General features: G+C 34.1%; 1 protein-coding gene across 1 annotated transcript; it reads right to left on the bottom strand.

The window, feature by feature from the left end:
- Positions 1-7,475: 7,475 nt before the first annotated feature.
- Positions 7,476-8,609, bottom strand: LOC123526847 (uncharacterized). Its single transcript, XM_045306096.2, has 2 exons — positions 8,146-8,609; positions 7,476-7,593 (listed from the first exon to the last, which is right to left on the bottom strand). Exons 1-2 carry the CDS (start codon positions 8,530-8,532, stop codon positions 7,492-7,494), a joined length of 489 nt encoding a protein of 162 aa, XP_045162031.1. The 5' UTR covers positions 8,533-8,609; the 3' UTR covers positions 7,476-7,491.
- Positions 8,610-22,336: the final 13,727 nt, after the last annotated feature.

Genomic DNA, 22,336 nt, shown 5'->3' with positions numbered 1-22,336 from the left:
TAAGCATGTGGCCAATAAAAATAATAGTGGGAAGAAAATGACTGATGAACCGTTTATTTTTTCCGCAAATTTGAGCTGAAGCTGGAATGGATGGATACTGTTTCCAATTCGTCTGACTCCGTTAACCTCAGGTAAAGTTTTAAGACCCGGCCGTCTACAGGAGGCTAGAAAAATCGATACATGCTGCAAATTTTATTTTACACAATAATCACTCGTACCAGGAATCCTTATTCTTACACATCATAAATAACCAGTTTGAAATATACATGCATATGCCTGTATAGTGCATATGTCTATTTTATTTAAAAAACGTAACCCGGGCCAAAATGCGAAACTGTCCCCTGCCACTTAAACGCAGCGTCTGGGGTTAGTGATGGTAGGTACCGCTGGATAATAATTTAACAGCGACACGCCGATGCATAAGTTGACACGATAAGCGCGAGGAGTTGGTAAAGATACTTTAATTCTCATAGATAACACTTGGCTATAAATGCCAATTTAGTAGTCTACTAGTTTCGCCTGAGATTCGGTTTGGACAAATAGTTTCGTTGTAAAATAGTTGCTAGTACAACTTTTCAAAAAAGTCAGATGCCAATACAATATTTACTGTAAGTGAGCATACGAAGATATTGAAAATACGTGTCTACTGTATACGGAAAACGTTTATCGGGCTTGGTCTAGTTGTAAATTACTCTGCGGACGTATTATGTTAATAAATAAAATGGCTATATTTCATAACAAGATTGTACCTTGATAGTAGATAGTTTACTTGACAATCAGCGTGGCTTACACATTGTAATTATAATATCTGTTTCTTTCCATATAGCCCAAACCTATCTGTTAGAGCCATTAGAGTATAACCGTTTTTCTTAATTATAAATACGATATACCACTGCCCGGAGTGTGAAGACTCACACAATTAATAGAATATGTGCAAGAATATCGATACATAGTTTTCCACTATTCGCTATAAAATCGCTGTATTCACAATTATGTCTTGATGCTTAATTACCTGATTGCAGAGAAGAATATAAATAAACAAACTTGAAAGCGCTATCATTTTGTTGGGATATTTTTTGTTCTATTTTTTGCGCGGCGCTAGATTAGCCCAAGACGGCTAAATTTTCGAGTCAATATATAACATCTAAAGACCAAGTACTATGAATAATAACTATTATCGTATTTCATAAACGAAAGATACTTACCTATTTGATGAATAGATATTTCGGAAGGGAAGTAATATTTTGGATTGGTTCTAATAGAAAAACATATGGCACAGTCAACTGTTAGGTAATATTACAAATACGTGCAGACATGCTCATTCATGAAAACAAGGAAGTAAAAACTATTCTGCCGCGAAAGCAAGCAGCATTTAGCCCATAAGGGAAATCAATATATGTACAAGATTCTATTCTTCCTGAAGTGAAATGGTGCAAGAAAGCTAAAATCTTCTCTGTGTCCTCCAGTATTGTATTTCAATATTCACTAAATGGATCTAAACGTCCTTTAAAAAATATTTGAAAAAAATATTAATTGCCATGGCAAACCTTACCATGGTAAAATTTTGACATGCAGAATCTGCCATGGCAAAATGGCCATGCCAGTTTTGCCCATGGATAAATAAAAAGAACTGATGAGCGAGATGAAACAACAATTTATACCTTACATTCTTTTGGAAATAGTTTTAAACTCACTTTTTAAGTATATGAAAAAAATATTCTATGGCAATTTTGCCATGGCAAAATCAGGAATTTTCTTGACCATGGCAAAAATTATTTTGCCCATGGCAAAAGACCGATTTGCCATGGCAACCCGCTTTGCGAATAGCAAACATGGCAAATGTCATTTTTCGTACTGCTACAAAAACTAGTTATGATATCATATCAAAAATCTACTAACTTTAAAATAGGTGGTTAATGTAACTATTTAAGGCTTTTTCATGGGTGGAAAGCGCGTATAAATAGGGGCTGAATTGGCCAAATACGGCGGGCAAAAAGAAACGGCGCTATTTTTATTACAGGTATGTGCGAAGTCCATAGAAAACTGTCACGGAGACAAAGCCTGTTCGTAGAGGTGGAACATATATTCTATTTTAAAGTCAGGGTTCCATGTTGACTGAGTAATGTTCCGTATATAAGATTTATTAAGTCGGCTTTTTACAAAAAGATAAGCCTGAATATTAACATCTTCCGCAAATGTGTTTAAAAAGAATGAGTGGATTGTCGTCGTTCCTGCACGACTTATATGTACGTTTAATGGTACTGTTTATGTTTTCCGAGCATGAACCATTGCGCCAGGGTGGTTCCAATACTCCCGCTTCCATAGCCTTGGGTATTGTATGATTACCCCTTACATACGGTGCCTGCTTTTTAATTTTGTCTTTTGACACTTCCTGTGATATGCAGGCTCCATAACCTCAGATCCCCTTTCTAACTTCCAGTTTGTTTAATTCCGCCCATTGTTTTTTCGTTTGGGGCAAACCCATTATTTCATCTGGGGACCAAACGCCGCTTTTCATGGAATTACACGCCACAACCCGTGCATCATTGAAGGTTCCGTGTTCACCGCCATTTGAATACATATGCGGATGTCTCTAAATTGCTTTTTGTACTTTTAGCATTTCAACCCGGGGCTAGAGGGCGTGGACGGTAGCATGCATTTCCACTACCGTCCATGAACAGGCTCAATTAAACCGAGCCTGCAACATTTTCGTTTTTGTCGTGTTGAGCGACCTGAGAAGTTTCCACTTTTTCTATTTTATAATTGTTGAGAAAGGTTAAACTGTTATTATCATGCACATTTATAATCTTTTATTAGGGTTTTGCAGTATATCACAAAACAACAGATTTTTTTAACGAATGAACAGCATCTTGACACACAACCTATCTGTTCAATACATGTTTTACTGTTCTGTCCCACAGAGTTGGATACTTAAAATATTCTTAATGAGTTGTCCCCCTTTAAATAAGAATGCCATTTGTAAGGAAATAAACGTAACCAATTGTCAAAACGATGTTTTACCTATTTATGTAAAGTTTAAACACTCGCACGATGTTGCAAATGCATCAAAACGAAGACGTGTAACAGCTTTTAAAAAAATGGTGAGTTTTTAAAGGCGCTGAACTGTCCAGAAGTGTGGCCCCTTCATGGAATTCAATATATATATATTTATCAATATATTGACAATGGTTTTGTAGAATAATATAAATGTTTTATACGCTGTTAAATTTTCATGTAAAACAATGCTTTCTTTCTAAGATTTGATGACGTTCGAACTTTTTTCTCCGAAACATGGACCTAAACCTTAACTATAATATATAACATAAAAACATGTTAATTTACAAAATTAAGGTTGTGATTCCAGAATATCATTTATTATTCTTTTGATACAATAATGATGGTAACATTAACAATCATGAGTTCTTAGCTCATCTGTCTCATAGTGTCGGCCCGTCGTCTGTTCACATTTTTTGTGAACACGATAGAGATCAATTTTAATCAGACTTTCACACAACTTGTATTGGCATAATACCTCGGTTTCTTCTCAGATCCCATCAATGTGTCGCAATGTTATGACCCCTTAAAGGGCCATTTTTGTTATTTTAGTTTGTGAACACGATATAGACCATATTTTCCAATCAAATTTTATTAAAATTGCATATAACTTGTATTGGCATAATATCTCGATTGTTGTTGAACAGTAGCCAAATCCAATCATGGGTTACAGAGTTATACACTATCAAAAGGACCAAATTTACCATTTTGGTTTGTGAACACGATAGTGACCACATTTTGTAATCAATTTTAATCAGTCGTGCACACAACTTGTATTGGCATAATATCTCGGTTATTGTTGCGCCCTAGCCAAATCCAATCATGGGTTACAGAGTTATACACTCTCAAAAGGACCAAATTTACCATTTTGGTTTGTGAACACGATAGTGACCACATTTTGTAATCAATTTTAATCAATCGTGCACACAACTTGTATTGGCATAATATCTCGGTTATTGTTGCGCCCTAGCCAAATACAATCATGGGTTACACAGAGTTATACACCCTCAAAAGGACCAAAATTTACCATTTTAGTTTGTGAACACGATAGTGACCACATTTTGTAATCAATTTTAATCAAACGTGCACACAACTTGTATTGGCATTCATTATATCACGGTTCTTTTCGAAAACTGGCAAGATTCCATCAGAGGTTCCAGTATTATGGCTCCTTCAAATGTTATTTATTTTATTTTGGCCCTTTCAGCCACATATAGAGGTTTCATTTCAGCTTTGATTTGATACAAACTTGCACCGAATGCTTACCCTATAAACTCTACACCCAGTTCTAAACTGAGTCATTTGGTGTCAAAAACTAGGTCATAAGGTCAAATCATATGAAAATCGTTTACACCCTAGAGATCATATTTATGTCCTTTTCTTTATGAAACTTGGTCAGAATTGTTATCCCGATGATTCCTATACTAAGTTAAAAACTGCGTTTTATAGGATCAAAAACTAGCTCAAAAGTTTGTCCATTTGATGTGCATGAAACTTGGTCAAAATATTTGTCTCTATAAAATCTCAAATGATTTTTATCTTTTTTATTTTGGTCACGTTGAGTCCAAAGTTAGGTGACCAGGTCAAATCACAGGAAAGCTTGTTTAATTTCTAGGGGACACATTTTTTATTCAGTCTTTATAAAATTTAGTCAGATTGTTTGTTATCATAAGTCTTGAAAAAAAAATGAATCTGGGTCATGTTAGATAAAAAAATTGGTCACTAGGTCTAAAGCTTATACAAGTGCATCTCCTTTTCAGATTATATTTACTTCACAACAGCAGGTGTTAAGTGCTGTGTGGCGGCCTTAAAAAGTCGCCCGACTTCATCTCAGTGTTGTTATATTTTCTGGTCCTTCGGGATCATTGTTTTCAACTCATTTAGATTTGAAGATTGAATACTGCTTAAGCCGGTGCTAGGGGGCGTGGGCAGTGTTGCAGTTTCCATTACTGCTCATGAACAGACTCAATCAAACCGAGTCAGCAATTTTCACTGTTTGCATTGTTCTCGGTGCTTCCGAGGGATCTCCTTTTCAGATTATATTTAGAATGTAGAGGCCGCTTTTTGCTTTAATCTTCACGAAACTTTGTCAGAATATTTGCTTTTATGAAATCTTTGATGAGCTTTAATCTGGGCAATGAGGCATTAGTTCTAGGTCACAAAATGTTTCTTTACACTCGAGAGGCAAATGTTTGGTCAAGTCGTTATTAAAGTTGCTCAGAATATTTGACTCCATACAATCTTGGACAGGTTAATGATTGGGTTAAGTTTGGTCAAAAAATCGTTCAGACCAACTTGAAGACACATCTTGATTACACTCTAGAGGCCACATGTTTGCTCCATCTTTATGAAACTTGTCCATCATGTTTATCTCCTTGAAAACTCAGACGAATTAAAACTGGGTCATGAGGTGACAAAACTGGGTCATTTGAATGAGCGACTGGGTCATTAGGATGAGCGACCTACGGCCATCTTGGCCTTCTTGTTTGTGTTAATTCCAAATATCATTTCATCATATTTGTGTATCTATGATTAAGTAATAATAATTGGGTCTAAAAGCATTATCATTGCAGCTACTTATGCAGTGTGCATATTATTTCTTACAGACCATCTCATACTCGCAATTTAAGTTTCAATTCTTGGTATTTTGGACGATTATATACCTTTATATATTTATATAACTTTCCTTTTTCAATACACCAGTGGCATCATATAAACTTGCATGGAAATTATCTTTCAGTTTGATTTAAAGTCGCAGTCAGCCGGATGATGTCATCACATAAAAAGTTATATATCCCAAGTGAAATTTATCGAAAAGCATGATTTCAATCAGAATAGAACAACTTTTGCGGATCTGGTGCTGTTTTGAAGTGATCGACCTTTTAATGTTTTTCGTGTTTATGTCATTGCATAAATGATATAGACTTGAAAGAATCTTAACAAAATAAATCGACGGCAAAGGTCCAGGAAAAGATATGGTTCAAAATACCCCCAGAGAAGTAAGAAATGTGGAAATCAACCCTTTTTTTTTAGTAAAATCACACTTGCTGATCCTTTGCCGTTTGCGTGTGATCTTTCTTTTCCCATCTCCCAGAATTTTCCTAAAATCAATATGTCACATTGCTGTTGAGCTTTAAAGGGGAAACAAGGTCTAACTGCTGGTTAATTCTATAAATCAGTCGCCGTCTAGCTAATAAAACAATTAAAAACTGTTTCTTTGTTACTGTATAGTTTGTCTTTGTTCCTGCTATAGTTTCATTTTGTATCCCACATGTAACCGTGGAGGCATAAAAAGAAAACAACAACACAAAAAAAATAAATAACACAATTGGATTGCCAATGGATAGATTCCCTTTTATTCGAGCTTTATGTTTTTGGGATTTTTTATAATAAACGAGTACTAGTTGTTTTCTTCTTTAATTTTAAAAAGACAGTCTGGCAGTTTTCTTTAAATAATTACATTTCTACTTATGTAATATTATAAGAATATGTAAGCTGGGAAAAACTGAATATTGTGCAAATATAATTGTACGTACAGTAAAATATATTTCAGGTTTGAAATAGAAATTATAAAGTCTTTGACAAATCAAGACGTACATAATTATAAAAATAGTATGAAATAAAACATATCACCTGCTCCAAAGTTCTATGTTCTAGATAAGAAAGATACTGTCATAATTGCTTTTCAAGATTCTGAAAATTCACATTTATCCCTCGGTTTAAAACATGGACAATATTTAACATACATGTATCAGCATAATTATAAATTTAAAGTAACTAAAGTACCGAGCTACTTACTTCTTCAAATCTCAATTAACATTATTTTTTGCTATCGACTTCCCGGCTAATTAGTACAATACATGCGCACTTGGAATGAAATATTGATGATGAAGGCCACAGCTTTTCTTGCTCACAAATAAAATATTACAGGGATACAAGACATACTTGTGTAGTTCCAGACAATTTAGATTGTTTTGATGCTTAATCATTTATCTTCATTTTGCCATTTATCGGTTTGGCTATCTGCTATGTAATTGTACTTGGAATCTTGGAATGAAATATTGATGGCAGAAGGACACAGATTTTGTCGCTGACAAATAAAATATTATATGGGCGCATATTTGTGTTTTTCCAGACCCGTTATTCCTTGGCCCTCGAGCCTCGAACTCGTATGAGCAGACAAAATCTTAACCAATAAGCCAAGGTTTTATTTTTAAAAAATAATACAAAAAAATCAAAAATTAAAATAAAACATGGGCTCTTTCACTTTAAAAAGACACCAAACCGGAGCAATCTGCAAGGCGTCTAAAATGAGACTTCGGTGATGTTAGTAAAACAGTAAGTTGTAAGAGAAACAAAGTGATTACTACATGCTATAAAAATAATGTAAGTCCATTCTCTACTCATAATTACCATACCCTGTTTCATTTAAAGGTCTCAGTAAAGCCGATAAAAAAGTATAAATACCTGTTCGACTTCATTCCACTTGTTCTGGAATGTTGCCTGGTCTATTCCTGTTGTAGTCGCTATGTGCGCTATCTGAAAGAAATAAAGATAATGCATCTTCTAAAGCTGTCATGTAACGTTTCATTTGTTAAACATTTTATCACTGACAAGTTAAGTATACGTCTTATTATAAGATATGATCAATATTAGTATTGTTTGTCTTAGAAACAAAAAAGAAAGTTACGCACATTTTATACTTTCATTTGATATTAAGCATGAGTGCGATCCGACCTTGCAAAATCCACGAGAGGCGAATACAAAGTCCCAGATCTAGCTACAGTTATAATGACCCTTTTATTATATGCCTTTACCATTTTGATTCTAATTTTGTTCTTGAACAAAATCTTCAATGTTTATCGATATTAAATGGAACTTAGTGAAGTTTTTATTTGCGCTATTTATAGAAATGTGACGGGTCATGCATATTAATGAAAATAGTCCGGCAGCATACAATGCGGAAGGTACAATACGGAATTTAAAAGGTACAATACGGAATTTGTGTCTGTCTGTTCATATTTTATTGTGGAATACAAGCCGATTTTTACAGAATTTATATAGGTATATAATAAAGTGAAGTACACCTACCACATTTCGTGTATTTCTTAGACGACATAAATCTGCCTCAAGGGAAGTGTCATTTTGCCGTGGGGTTGCACTCCAGTTATATCTAGTGTTCAGCCCGAAACTTTTTAGGCTTCTCAGCAAGCATATCGCAAGAGTTAGGTCGATGTCCGTGATAGAAGGAAGATTACCACCTTGTGGATAAAGCAGATTGTACTGTGCTTTCTTTATTATATCTCTGCCCACCAGTGCCTTTACTGCGGTTATTTCATGACTAAGAAACACATTAAACGGAACATTGGAGCTCTTCTGGTGAATTATGTTCCTTATGACTGTAGTGCCTCCATCTATGATTAGAGTTTGGAGGCGAAAAAGATGAACTCGGTCTTGTGATGACTGGGCTGTTGCCATATTTACAAAATGTTACACTTCCTCTACTTGTTTCTTTATGGATGCCGCTACGTGTGATTGAAAACTGTCAAAGTAAGAAAATGGTTAGACTGGGTTTAATGAGTCAAATTTACGAATATTGACATATCGCTCAAATGGCAGGCTTTAATAACAACACAAGAAATATAAACTTGATTTATATGAATCTGAGACTGGCACAGTGGGAACGTTTTTTAAAATAAATGTTGGGAAAGCCAAGTCCGACGGATGTTAAGGTGGAATAGCACTTTGTCATTTTTTTACAACCCGCATATGATTTTGATATCATATTAAAGTAGAAGTTATCCCCGGCAAGAATGTGTAGCTGTTTTCTTGGTTACTAGTGAAACTTTTTAGCTATGACGTCGCAAACATTACCATGCACGTCTGTTTTGGCGCCACGTTAACAAGCGATAAAAAGTCGGTTTATTTTCTATCATTTGTTCATTTTTAGCTCATCTGATTTTTTGAAAAAAAATGATGAGTTATTGTCATCACTTGAGCGGTTGTCGGCGTCGGCGTCGGCGTCGGCGTCTGCGTTGGCGTTGCCTGGTTAAGTTTTATGTTTAGGTCAACTTTTCTCCTAAACTATCAAAGCTATTGCTTTGAAACTTGGAATACTTGTTCACCATCATAAGCTGACCCTGTATAGCAAGAAACATAACTCCATCCTGCTTTTTGCAAGATTTATGGCCCCTTTTGGACTTAGAAAATATCAGATTTCTTGGTTAAGTTTTATGTTTAGGTCAACTTTTCTCCTAAACTATCAAAGCTATTGCTTTGAAACTTGGAATACTTGTTCACCATCATAAGCAGACCCTGTACATCAAGAAACATAACTCCATCCTGCTTTTTGCAAGAATTATTGCCCCTTTTGGACTTAGAAAATCAATTTTCTTGGTTAAGTTTTATGTTTAGGTCAGCTTTTCTCCTAAACTATCAAAGCTATTGCTTTAAAACTTGCAACAGTTTTTCATCATCATAAGCTGACCCTGTACAGCAAGAAACATAACTCCATCCTGCTTTTTGCAAGATTTATGGCCCCTTTTGGACTTAGAAAATATCATATTTCTTGGTTAAGTTTTATGTTTAGGTCAGCTTTTCTCCTAAACCATTAAAGCTATTGCTTTGAAACTTGGAATACTTGTTCACCATCATAAGCAGACCCTGTACATTAAGAAACATAACTCCATCCTGCTTTTTGCAAGATTTATGGCCCCTTTTGGACTTAGAAAATCAGTTTTCTTGGTTAAGTTTTATGTTTAGGTCAGCTTTTCTCCTAAACTATCAAAGCTATTGCTTTAAAACTTGCAAGAGCTTTTCACCATGATAAGCTGACCCTGTACAGCAAGCAACATAACTCCATCCTGCTTTTTGCAATAATTATTGCCCCTTTTGGACTTAGAAAATCATTTTCTTGGTTGAGTATTATGTTTAAGTCAACTTTTCTCATAAACTATCAAAGCTATTGCTTTAAAACTTGCAACAGTTTTTCACCATCATAAGCTGACACTATACATCAAGAAACATAACTCTGTCCTGCTTTTTGCAAGAATGATGGCCCTTTTTAGACTTAGAAAATCATGGGTAAGACAATATTTCTATTATACAAAAAAAATCAGATGAGCGTCAGCACCCGCAAGGCGGTGCTCTTGTTCAATTTACAGCATTGAAATTTACATATTTATGTGTGTTACACAAAGGTCTACGGCGCTGGGTAGTATTTGTTACTTCTGTTTTCAAAACGATGGTAAAATGAAGAAAAACGACATTCTCAAAATTTTAGTTTTATTGAAAAAATCGCACACTCGTTTTTCTTCATTTTTTTATAATTTTGAAAATAAAAGTGACAAATACTGTCTAGCACCGCAAACTTTTGTGTAACACACATAAAGATGTAAGTTCCATTGCTGTAAATAAAAAAAAAGATGAGAGAGAATAAACCGATTTTTTTATCGCTTTTTAACGTGGCACCAAAACAGACGTGCATGGTAATGTTTGCGAAGTCATAGCTAAAAAGTTTCACTAGTAACCAAGAAAACAGCTACACATTCATGCCGGGGATAACTTCTACTTTAATATGATATCAAAATCATATGCGGGTTGTAAAAAAATTTCAAAGTGCTATTTCACGTTAATAAGATCTGAGAATTTAGTCACTGCGTGACATAAACGTTTCATTAACAATTTATTGCCATAATATCATTCTAGTTTTATTGACAGACAGAAATCATCAGACACAATTGGATAGATATTGTAGAGTATATTTTTACAGACAACATATCTTTTGAACCCCTACCACAACAAAAACGTCTAATGTCTGCCTTGAATGTAACTATTGTGAAATTACTTTTATATCTTAACTTGTCCTTCCACATAATAATTGCTGGCTTTGATTTCACGGGCATGTCAATGATAATGATTGCTACTAGAATTGACTTACACTTGAAAACTTAAGTGCATTCATTCATGCTATGAGCAACTGAACAAACGTGGCAAATATGTTCATTCTAAATATTGGCCGAAGATCAGGGAAAATAAAAGCGCCATTGAAATAAAGTAAACAATTGACTGCTTGTAGAGATCAATTACCGGAACTGTCTATTTACAGTTTGAGATTTGAAATAACCATGTATTGCTTTAGATGTCATTTCTGTGAAGTCTTTACTCGTAACAAAAGTGACCAAACAAACTCATTAAGCAGACACCAGAAAACGCAACACAAGGATGTTAGAAGCTAAATTTGATGAATAAAATTTGCAAAAGATCATTTGGAAGCGAATAATGCAACAGAGAAAAAAGTAGACTCGGTTTGATGGAGGCTGTTCATGAGAGGTAATGAAATGTGCAACATCTCTCATGCCCTCTAGAAGCGACTGAAGCAGAACTCTCTTAAATATAATACTTTGGACTCCATGATCCACTGATTCATTTGACTAACATTTTTCATTCTATATGAATATGAGGAAGTCCTGAACAGGAATCAAACGGCGTCATTTAAACAAACCTAATAGAGGGGTCTAAGGAAATTTTGTACTGAAAATATTTGGTATAGATCCGATCAGTACTTGCAGAGGACAGGATGCATAATTTAAGCTATTTACGCAGGATGATGAGCAATGAACCATCCACCTATTTTAAATGTTCATCCCGAATTTGAATATTCTTGCTTAAATGCACTTAATCTTATTATTACATTAGAGAACCGATTTCCTGTTGTTGTTGTCTCTGTTGTTCAAAATGCAGAATTAAAATTAAGATGACTCATTTGTATTTTGAAATGATCTATTCTTCATACCTTCCATGAATAAAATGTTATTATTATCATCATTGATATTATTATCATTATAGAAAACATTATGTGTCTTAGCTAAATTGAGCTGTGCGCCATAACATTTTAAACTATTAATCAATCGTTAAGAGATATTTAGTGACTGTAGGGACAGTCTAAGAGTGATAAGAAAGCTTGCTGCTAAACTTTAACCAGCTCAATTACATTTTATTGACCACAGTGATCATGACCTGCGAGGTACCTGGCCCTAAACTGTCGAATTTTATGTGATGTTTGGGAATGATAGGTCTGTTAAAAATAATAATAAGATTTTATCGCTTCCAAAATAAACCTTTGCCGACACTATTTTATAATTAACCCCAGTGATACTGACCTTTAAGATATGTGATATTAAATTATCATATATCTAATCCTTTCCTAAACCCTTCTATACGTGAAGTTTAAAGATAATAGGTTCAGTGGTTAAGAAGATATAGTGAAATTGATAAGCTTACAATAAAACTTGAATGCAACGACGACACAGACGGCGACCCCGATGCCGAGGCCGACAAGAGGGCGAGTACAAGAGAAATTCTTAGTATATGAACAATTGAGATAAAAAAGACAAAGGGGAGAAAAATAAATGATGTCATCGCAGTAGGTTATATAAGCATTGCAAGTATGCGAAGCCAATGCAAACACATATTTATAACACAACAAGTAAACATTGATTCTCAGAAATCGCCATTCATCGTAAAAAGTTTTGTTTTCCGTTTCAATAGTACCAGAGCTGATTCATATCTTTTTATAACTCTTAATTCTTTATATAGGGTGAAAATAGGAAGTAATTCTGAGACTATGAGTTTCCGACGCCTTTTTCGATTTTCTTCTTACAGAAAATTGGTCTTAACATCTAACATGCGAAGTCTGAACTAAGCAATGAGGTCTCTTGTATGCGAATAAAAGGTTATTAATACAGATGCGGATATGGAATCATACAACTAATCAAGCTTCCCAATAAAACTTTATTAACGATGTCTGTCTTATGGCTGAACAAAAACTCTAGACATATACGCATAACCACGATCGCATATCAACGTGTTTGGAACATGTCTCCCCTTGCTCTGGTCATTTTAGGCTGTTTTACTGTTAGATATTGCGCTTAAGTACATCATTTTATCATCTTTTGCCTAGTACATGATTTAAAATTGTTAATCTCTCAATATATGTTATGTTTAATGTGTACGCTTTCGCCTTCTTCAAATGAGATCTCCGTCGTTGATATATAGTAAGTGATAAACAGGAACACTGCTTTCGTTTTCCATTAAACGTTGTAGCAATCATGTAGAGTTTGCATCAAAATTAAATATGTTTATTTTTATGATATACAAGTGAATGTGACAAGATTGTGTAGGTACAAATGTAGATTCAGAAAGGAAATACAAGTTGCAACATATAACTAAATGTACATAGGTGTAATTTCTCATCAATATGCAGTCAATTATCTAAATAAATTTTACTTTCGGTTCAGTATAGATGGAAATACAGGGTAGCATATTTCGCTTTGTAATCTTGACAATTCATACAGTTGTTGCAAATTGCATTATGAAATATGTCTTTCCCGTGAAACATACTTTTCCTCGCAAAACATGTTATTTGTGGATAGAGGTCACGTGATAAAATGTCGGTGGTAGTTTGCAACACGACATCGTTGAATCTTGGCTTACGTTGGAACCTACTTCTCCCGGAGTGAGTATATCAATTAATATGTAACAGTTACATCGCTTTTTATATATTCGGAAATTATTTTCGGAAATAAACGGAATATTCATGAGTGTCAGGTCAATACTAACGGACAATAATTGGTTAGCACATATATGTAAATATCAAAACAACTGCTTTACGCCAATAATATGCGACACTGCGTAAAACCTCCATGAGCACTTGCTATGCAATATCGCTGCACTAAGCCATTTAGACTGCGGCCATACCTGGGCAAAGTGCGTTGTAGCACAAAGCATAATGTAACACATCAATATCTATAGATAAACCCCTCTAATAAACAAGGCAAAATGTAACACATCAATATTTATTGAGATACCGCTCTAATAAACAAAGCATAATATAACACATCAATATCTATAGAGAAACCCCTCTAATAAACAAAGCATAATATAACACATCAATATTTATAGAGATACCCCTCTAATAAACAAGAGTAAACAATATATCAAGTAGACTACTTAGAAAAGTGGCGTGCATATTGAGAGATATCCTTGTTTTTGTACAATCAAGTTCGTTTAGAATTTTTAGTAGAAGTTCACATTATTAACTCAGGGTAAAGAATAGGACACTCATTCAGCTGAAAACTGGATGAAACTTCCGAAAAGTTGTTATTCCTTCCTTTTTGTAAAGCTGTTTTAATGTACAGAAGTCGTAATGAACTAGCTCCTGTTTATCTCACACAAATATATTTACTTTCAGTCCAGACATTCAAACCATAATTGCATACATATATAACAACAGTATAAAAAACAAAAACAAATATCATAAGATAAGCTTTTATTAAAGCGTGTATAAATCTTGCATATGATAAACAGTAAAAGCTAAATGTAGTGCTATCTTTACTTTCCGTCTTCAAACTTGTAAATAGTCATCTCCGTTTCAATCGCGTTTGTTTCTCCTTTAGATTTAAACCAACCATTATGCTATTTATCGATAGCATTTATTAACATTTATTTTGTTTTGATTAACGCGATTTGTCCGATTTCGACTGCAACTACTCAACCAAAAGAGAATCAGTAAGTTATTGACCGGGAACTGCGCAAAAGATTGTGCAGTAATAACTCCCGGAAATGCCGGTAAGAGGCCAAGTCTTAGGTATAGGTGTGGAAGTATGTACAGTCCTTTGTGTAAGTAGTAAGCATACGCATTATTCTGTTTCTCTAAAATGTGAAATATTATTTATACTTTAAACCACGAAAATTCACAGAATATAAACTGGAGCAACTGATATGATTAGACTTTCCTGATAAAAATAACTGGAAGGATAAGCAGATTAAGTTGATAAAATACAATTACTCAGTCAGGGCATAACTGTACTGTGCTGTTTAGTCAAGTCAGCGACAAAGCTTGCGCCAGCAAGTATTCGTCAAATGCTTACAGCGTTAGTCGAACAAACAAGGTTATGATTTCGTACGTGCACGTGTACGAGTACATTTTGAACTTCATTGCTTTTTTAATAACCGTCTCACGATTTTCGCTAAATAGCTTTTTTACCTTTTAGCTTTTATATTGCAAAATCTAAATGGATTAATTAAATATTTAGATTTAGGTAACACGTAGATTGAATTTATCTGACTGTTTTTTTGTAGATGTGGAGACGCTTTTATCAGGAAATTTAATCTTACGTTTGTCTTATTTTGAAGGCACTGGTTTCGTCTTTGAAATTGCAATACGTTTATGTATGTTCGTACATGATATAGGTTCTGATGTTTAGTAGTGTCTTTTATGAATTTTAAACGTTTAAAACGCATGAATTTATGTTAGATTTATGAATGATATTGAGTAATCAGTTGCATGATTATACTTACAAATGGAAATTAAAAGTGACCATAACATTTTGTTAGTTTAAGACGATATGAAGGTCATGCAGAACTACCCGACATAAAGTATATCAGATGTTTCAAATAATAATTTGGAATAGAATTGCAATTTGAAAACAAAGCATGTACATGCAACTTCTGTATTAGTTGTAAAATGCTTTCAGTTAACATATTTCAGTATGTATGGATGGTACTTTTACTCTGTGACAAGCTGGTAACAGTCGTGCTAATAATCGTGATTATAATCGTCAATATCTAAATAAAATCAACATTATTTCCAGAGTTTCATAAATTTCTCATAGTAGTTGTACCGATTTAGTTCATAACAATATCTATAATCAGTTTTCCTAATTCACTCGGTTCTGCAACCATCCTCGAAGCTACGAGAGAAAGCACTGTAAATATAACTTTGACCCTGTGTTTCTGTTGTTGTTGATGATAATGATGAATTAATTGAAAGCAGAACTTACCAATATCTTATCCATTTATTTCATACATTCTTCTATAATCCGAATGTTTTTTCTTCATGGGTGAGAAATATCAATGCACTAGTTGCGGATTGTCCACATACATTACGTTCAAGTAATGTACTCACTGCGGGTAGAGAATTTATGTATCAATTGTTATCAATTTTTAATCATGTGACGAGATACTTGACTGACATTTGAAATGTTTGATCTTGATTTCATACACTAATGAACCTCTAAATAATGAAACTTTTTAGTACACAAAAATGAAGGTAAATGGGAAATTACGTAGGACAGGAAATACAAGCTAGGGTCATCATTGAAATGTGCCATATATCTAGATCTATATCAGGCACACAATCCCATATGATCACTAATTAAAAAACAAATATATTCCTACATTCTATTAATTAAATTAGATAGATCTATGGGCAGAACTTAGGATGCGTAATTATTAAATCGAGGGTGCGTTACTTATTTATTCGCGCTCAACCGACCGACTATCCATGTCCTATCAACTTGTGAAATTACAAGAACATGTTTATTTTTTCGACCCTAACAACGCAAATAATTCATATTTTACAGTACAACATTTGCAGCGTAATACGTCATTCGGGTCATATGCTGTTCCAATTTACCCCAGTGATAAGAAAGTGTTGCATAACCGACCTTTAAGATTTTTGTTTCTTCTTTATAAGAATTTTTAGAAGCATCTTATAAATGAGTAATCGAACAACTCGCAAATTATTTATGAATAGAACCATCAAATTTTGTCATTTCACCCCCTGTTTTACGAGATTAACTTTTTAAGGACGTCATTTCATTATTCGTCATACTTTATGGCATACATTTATAACGTCACTGGTGAGCTAATTTGCTGGAAAAGATCAAAACGGCCTGCATATGTCAGTTCACCGTTTTTTTGGGGCGGTGCATAAGCTCCGCCTCCAATGGAATTAAGACGGTAAAATGAAAGCCCGACACTTCTTAACAATTCTTAATAACTTTTTCGTTCATTTATGGATTTTAAAATATAAAACGTGGTCAGAATGTTACCATCAATAAAAATTTTGACGAGCTCGAGATTGGGTCATCTTGGGTCAAAAACTAGGTCACCAGGTCAAATCAAAAGAAAAGCTTGTAATCACTCGGTCAGAATATTAGCCAAAATTATATCTTGGACAAGTTCGATATTGGCCATATGGGACTGAAAACTAGGTCATCAGGTCAAATTAAAGGAAAAGCTTATTAACACTATAGAGGTCAAATTTTCGGCCCAATCTTAATGAAACTTGGTCAGAATTGAACCCTCAATTAAATCTTGGACGAGTTTGACACTGAGTCATCTGGAGTAAAAAACTAGATCACAAGGTCAAATCAAATGAAAAGCTTGTTTACACTCCAGAGGACACAATGTGGGTCCAATCTTAATGAAACTTGGCTAGAATGTTACCCTCATAAAGTCATAGGCGAGTTTGATATTGGGTCATCTTGGGTCAAAAACTAGGTCAGCAGGTCGAATTAAAGGAAAAGCTTGTAGAGGCCACATCTATGACTGTATCTTCAAAAATCTTAATCAGAATGTAAATCTTGATGATCTCAAAATCTAATTTGAATCTAGGTCATGTAGGGCAAAAAAAGGGAAAAGCTTGTTTACACTGTAGAAGCCACATTTATGATCATATCTTCATGAAACTTGGTCAGAATGTTAATCTTGATGATCTGTAGGTTAAGTTTAAATCTAGGGTGGAAAACTAGGTCACTAGGTCAAATCAAAGGAAAGCTTGTTAACACTCTAGAGGCCACATTTATGACTGTATCTTCAAGAAACTTGACCAGAATGTTAATCTTGATGATGATCTTTAGGTCAAATTCGAACCTGGGTTATGTCGGTCAAAAACTGGGTCACCGGGTCAAATCAAAGGAAAAGCTAGCTTACACTTTAGAGGCCACATTTATTACCATATCTTAATGAAACTTGGCCAGAATGTTGATCTTGATGATCTTTAGGTCAATAGGTCAGGTGAGCGATACAGGACTTTCATGGCCCTCTTGTTTATATTTTCCATGACTCACTTAATAAATTTAAATTTATATGACAGTAACCTAATATTCTCTATTTATTACATGTTTGACGTTGCAGAAGTGTAATACAGCCATTAAATAAAAACGATACTACACTAGTGTAATAAAGCTTTGACATCGACGTCATTATAATGTACATAATAAATTCAATGCGGATAGTCACAAATGTAAGATGAATTCTTTTTATCACATGATAGCCTTTCATGTCGAAACACCAAAAGTTTGACTTTCTTCTGCTATATAAAGAAGACGACTCGCATTAATTACTATAAAAGATTAAGCAAACAACCTCTATAAGAATATTCGATGAAATATGTTTGGCTGATACATTTTACCCTATATGATCGTAACAATGCATTCTTATGTTTCTGTTCCATTACATACGAATTATTCCTATGCAAAACGTTTTTTTCCAATGACAAGCGAAGGATTTTCAAAAGAAATAGCTAACTTATTTTTTTATATTATTTCATAACTGAAAAAAATAGTTCACTTAATCTGGAAGTAGTACGCAATTTAGAGATAGTACCTAATTTTTTCAGACACTCCGAATTTTTAAAATATAGTAGTTTTTACAAGTGCACCGGTTAGGACTAAAGATATAAACAAAGGTCTCTGTCTATGTGTTATTGGAATGAATGAATGACAATCGATCTTAGTCATAATACTGAGTGACATTGAATGCTAATGACTTCGTGTGTTACAGAAAGGCACTTAGTTGTAACTGTAATTTCCCGGCAATTGAACTCCCCCGAACTGGTAAAATGATTGCTAAATTTAGACAAGGCTCACTCTCTTTGCCGTTCGCCAGCTGCTAAAGGGGCAAATATATAATATTCAGCGTAAATTTTATTTCACTAGTACTATAAGTTATTAATTTCATATTCTAAGAAACACGTCAGAGAAATCTGGGCAATTTTTATCGATTAAATTGTTGGCAAAATTAGATTATATTTTTTCTTTACACGAAAATTGCCGTTAGGTATTACAAAGCGAATACGCAGGTAATCCGGAGTACACTGAACATGTTATTATAAAACAAAATTGTTCCAGTTGACGTAATATAGACAAGAGAATATTGTTGCACTTAAACAACTACATAGCTATAGCTGATTATGTTAAAGGGAAGTGGTAGAGTGGCTGCCTTAGGTGTGAGAGGTCTTTTGTTCGAATTCCTGGCAGAGCTTTTAAACATTTGCATTCTGTTACAGCTCCTGTTGCTGTAATCAGACTGTTCCAGAAGTTCTATATTTTAGCGAACAGGTTCATGGATCATTATTTTGCAATCCAGATCACAGCTGAATGATAAATCAAATGCACCAACACTGAAAATAGTCAACATATTATGTCCCTTTGATGTTTTAGCTCTCCATGTTCAGGAGGAATAGTATTTCCTTGATCACAAAATGTTCTTTTATATGAAAATATTAAATGCTCAAAACACTACGTTTCTGATTAAAACAGTGTCAGTATATCTATTTTTGAGAAAGATATGGACCTTTGCCTTCATTTCAAAGAACATTTTAAATTCATACCTATGACTTGAAAAAAATAGGAACTATCTCTACTTAAACAGACTACAGCTGGAAGTTTATTGGGACTCCAGAAAAAAGAGTGTAACTGTATTTGGTTATTTGTACAGCCTTAACTAAAATATGTCAATTAAAACTTCGGTGTTAAGAACTGGAACGTTAGTGTTGTCTTAAAAGTTCAAAAGTGATTACTCGGTATCAATAACCTTGCTGATAACCTGAATGGGAACAGTAATGATATCTAAATTGTCTGAACTTGTACAGGGTCGCATGCATATCGTATATAATATCACACGAATCTTGAATTTTTAAAATGCTGACAATGGTATGACTTACCGTATTTTCTATGATTTATTTAATATTTTATCATTAAATTTTTTTTATGCTTTTTGCACGCTTTGTTGTAGATAATTATCGACATTCCGGTACTACGGAGCAAATAAAGTGACATCCAACATTTTATTTTAGATATGACATTCGTATTTGATATTTTGTTTTAAGTGCGTTGTTTACGAAATAAATGTAGCACCAAAAATAGAAGTGTCGGATGTGTTCCTAGGGGTTCCTCACTATACTTTATATGCTTTAATAAATATGTTAATTTTATACACTAGCAATTGACTTATACTTAATTGCTGATTTCGAGTCAAGACAATTTATGACTTGTATTTATATTTTGCAGGAATGCATAGCTGCTGTATCTATTTCAACAATATTAATTGATTTTGATCTTGACAAGCTATTAGAATTTTAGTATTTTTAAGTGATATAAGGCCTTTAAGATATAGTGCTGTTATGAAGCTCTGCCAAAAGAGAAACGTCGCTTTTTCTTTGTTGTTTATTTAAACTGTTTTATGTTTCTTCAGAGGCTTTACTCTTTTACTTTTGCAGCAATAATATATAATACATTACCTTTTAACACATACTCATTATAAATTTCGATATTTTTAAACCAATACTCAGTAAATAACTCAGAGATCGTGTTACCCATGAATGAAAATGAATGGAAAAATAAAACAAAAATACACATATGTATCAAACAGACTACAGTAAAAAGAATATAAGTTTAGAATACAATTCACTGCGAAAAAAGGGTCAATATACGGGAGTGTACGGTCCCGTATATTTCGAAAATACGGGAGTATACGGGGTGTATATTACAAATATACGGACCTAGTATACAATCCCGTATTCGAACATCTAGTATACGGGAAGTCCGTATATTGTCATGCATATACGGGATCCGTATACGCCGAATATACATACATGTATATTTCCCGTATATATTAAATTTACGAGTTTTCAAAAAAAAAAAATCAATTAGAAAGGGTGTTTATTAGTGTTCTGCTTTAACATAGATTTTATTTCCATGTATTAGAAGGGTCTTTGAAATTTATCCCGTATACTTGTCGTATTTTAGAATATACGGAACACGTATACGAGCCTGTATATTCCGGATATACGTAGTATACGGAGCCCGTATTGTTGACATATACGGACTGCAACTGCATCTAATATACGGGACATATACGGACCTGTATTTTCAAATATAGGGGCATCGGGATTTTTTTCCGTATACGCATGATATACTAAGTATACGGATCCCGTACTTTTGACATATACGGGGCATATACGGAACTGTATTTTTTGATATACGGGCTACGGACTTGTCCCGTATATGCAAGGTATACGTAATGTACGGATCCCGTACATGGGGCATATACGGAATTTATTTGCATCTGATATACGGGGTATTACGGAACTGTATTTTGTTGATATACGGGCCAGGGTTTTTCCCGTATATGCAAGATATACGAGGATACAGATCCCGTATTTGTGTCACATACAGACTGAATTTGCTTTTCGAATACGGGAAATACACGGAACAGTATTGTAAAAATATCGTTGGCCAGATTTTTCCCGTGTATGCACTATCCCGTATTTTTTTTTTATTAGAACTAATCTGGTACATGGGGCACACACTGAAAGAGACATAGAATGAAGGTTAAAAACCTTTAGCAGAATACGGTATGTTAGGAAAAATCAAGACAAAGACAGGGTATGAGAAAAACATTATCATCAATGGAGACAAGTCAGATTAAATAAACATTATATATAACATAAATACTTTAAAAAAAAAACAACAGTTGTTTTTTTCTCGTACGATTATGCGTTATTTTTATTTTTTGTCCAAATGATATAAGCAGAAAATGTAATTCTTGCATACCAGACGGGGATTTCCGGTATTTTTACCGGTGCTGGGAAAATCATCTTACACCCCGGGGTGTAAGATGACTCTCGTGCTTTAAATGACGTATTACGAACTACATATATGGAGATGATTCATGTAGTTTTATTTTCTTTCAAAAACGAAATAAAAATCCAATACCTTGACAGTTCCTCTTGGTTCCTGATAATATATTTCTCGATTCAAAGGACGTTATTTTATCAAAAATTCATAACGTTACGCTGCAACTGATAAAACAAAATCGGAACTAAACATTGTTATTTGTCTAGGAAACGTCATGACATCTTTCCTGTTTACGGACGTTGCTTTCCCGCGCTTTGTTTAATTACGCTGCTATAAGAAATAGTTCTATAGAGAAGCCATTCGATTGATTTTATTATTATTATTATTTCTTGATGTCGGTATGCAAGAAAAAGATTTTGTCACTGGTTAAAGATGCAGATGGGAATATCCGGCTCTCGGCTAAACAGTTACCCTCGAAGCCGGAAATTCCCATCTGCACCTACAACCAGTGAAAGAATCTTATAGCAATCAATAACATTATGCATTTTAGATGTTCGTTTCTAATTGAAAAAAAA

Source organism: Mercenaria mercenaria, unplaced genomic scaffold (genome assembly GCF_021730395.1).
Source record: "Mercenaria mercenaria strain notata unplaced genomic scaffold, MADL_Memer_1 contig_3822, whole genome shotgun sequence".
Classification (NCBI taxonomy): domain Eukaryota; kingdom Metazoa; phylum Mollusca; class Bivalvia; order Venerida; family Veneridae; genus Mercenaria; species Mercenaria mercenaria.
Note: the sequence above shows the minus strand (reverse complement) of the source record. Positions and strands in the feature narration are given on the sequence as shown.

What these genes read in the sequence shown, in the direction of transcription:
- LOC123526847 (XM_045306096.2), bottom strand. Translation starts at nt 8,532, where the DNA reads ATGGCAACAGCCCAGTCATCACAAGACCGAGTTCATCTTTTTCGCCTC. An exon ending in TAAGAAATACACGAAATGTG is followed by an intron (nt 7,594 to 8,145) that starts GTAGGTGTACTT and finishes TATTTCTTTCAG; the next exon opens with ATAGCGCACATAGCGACTAC.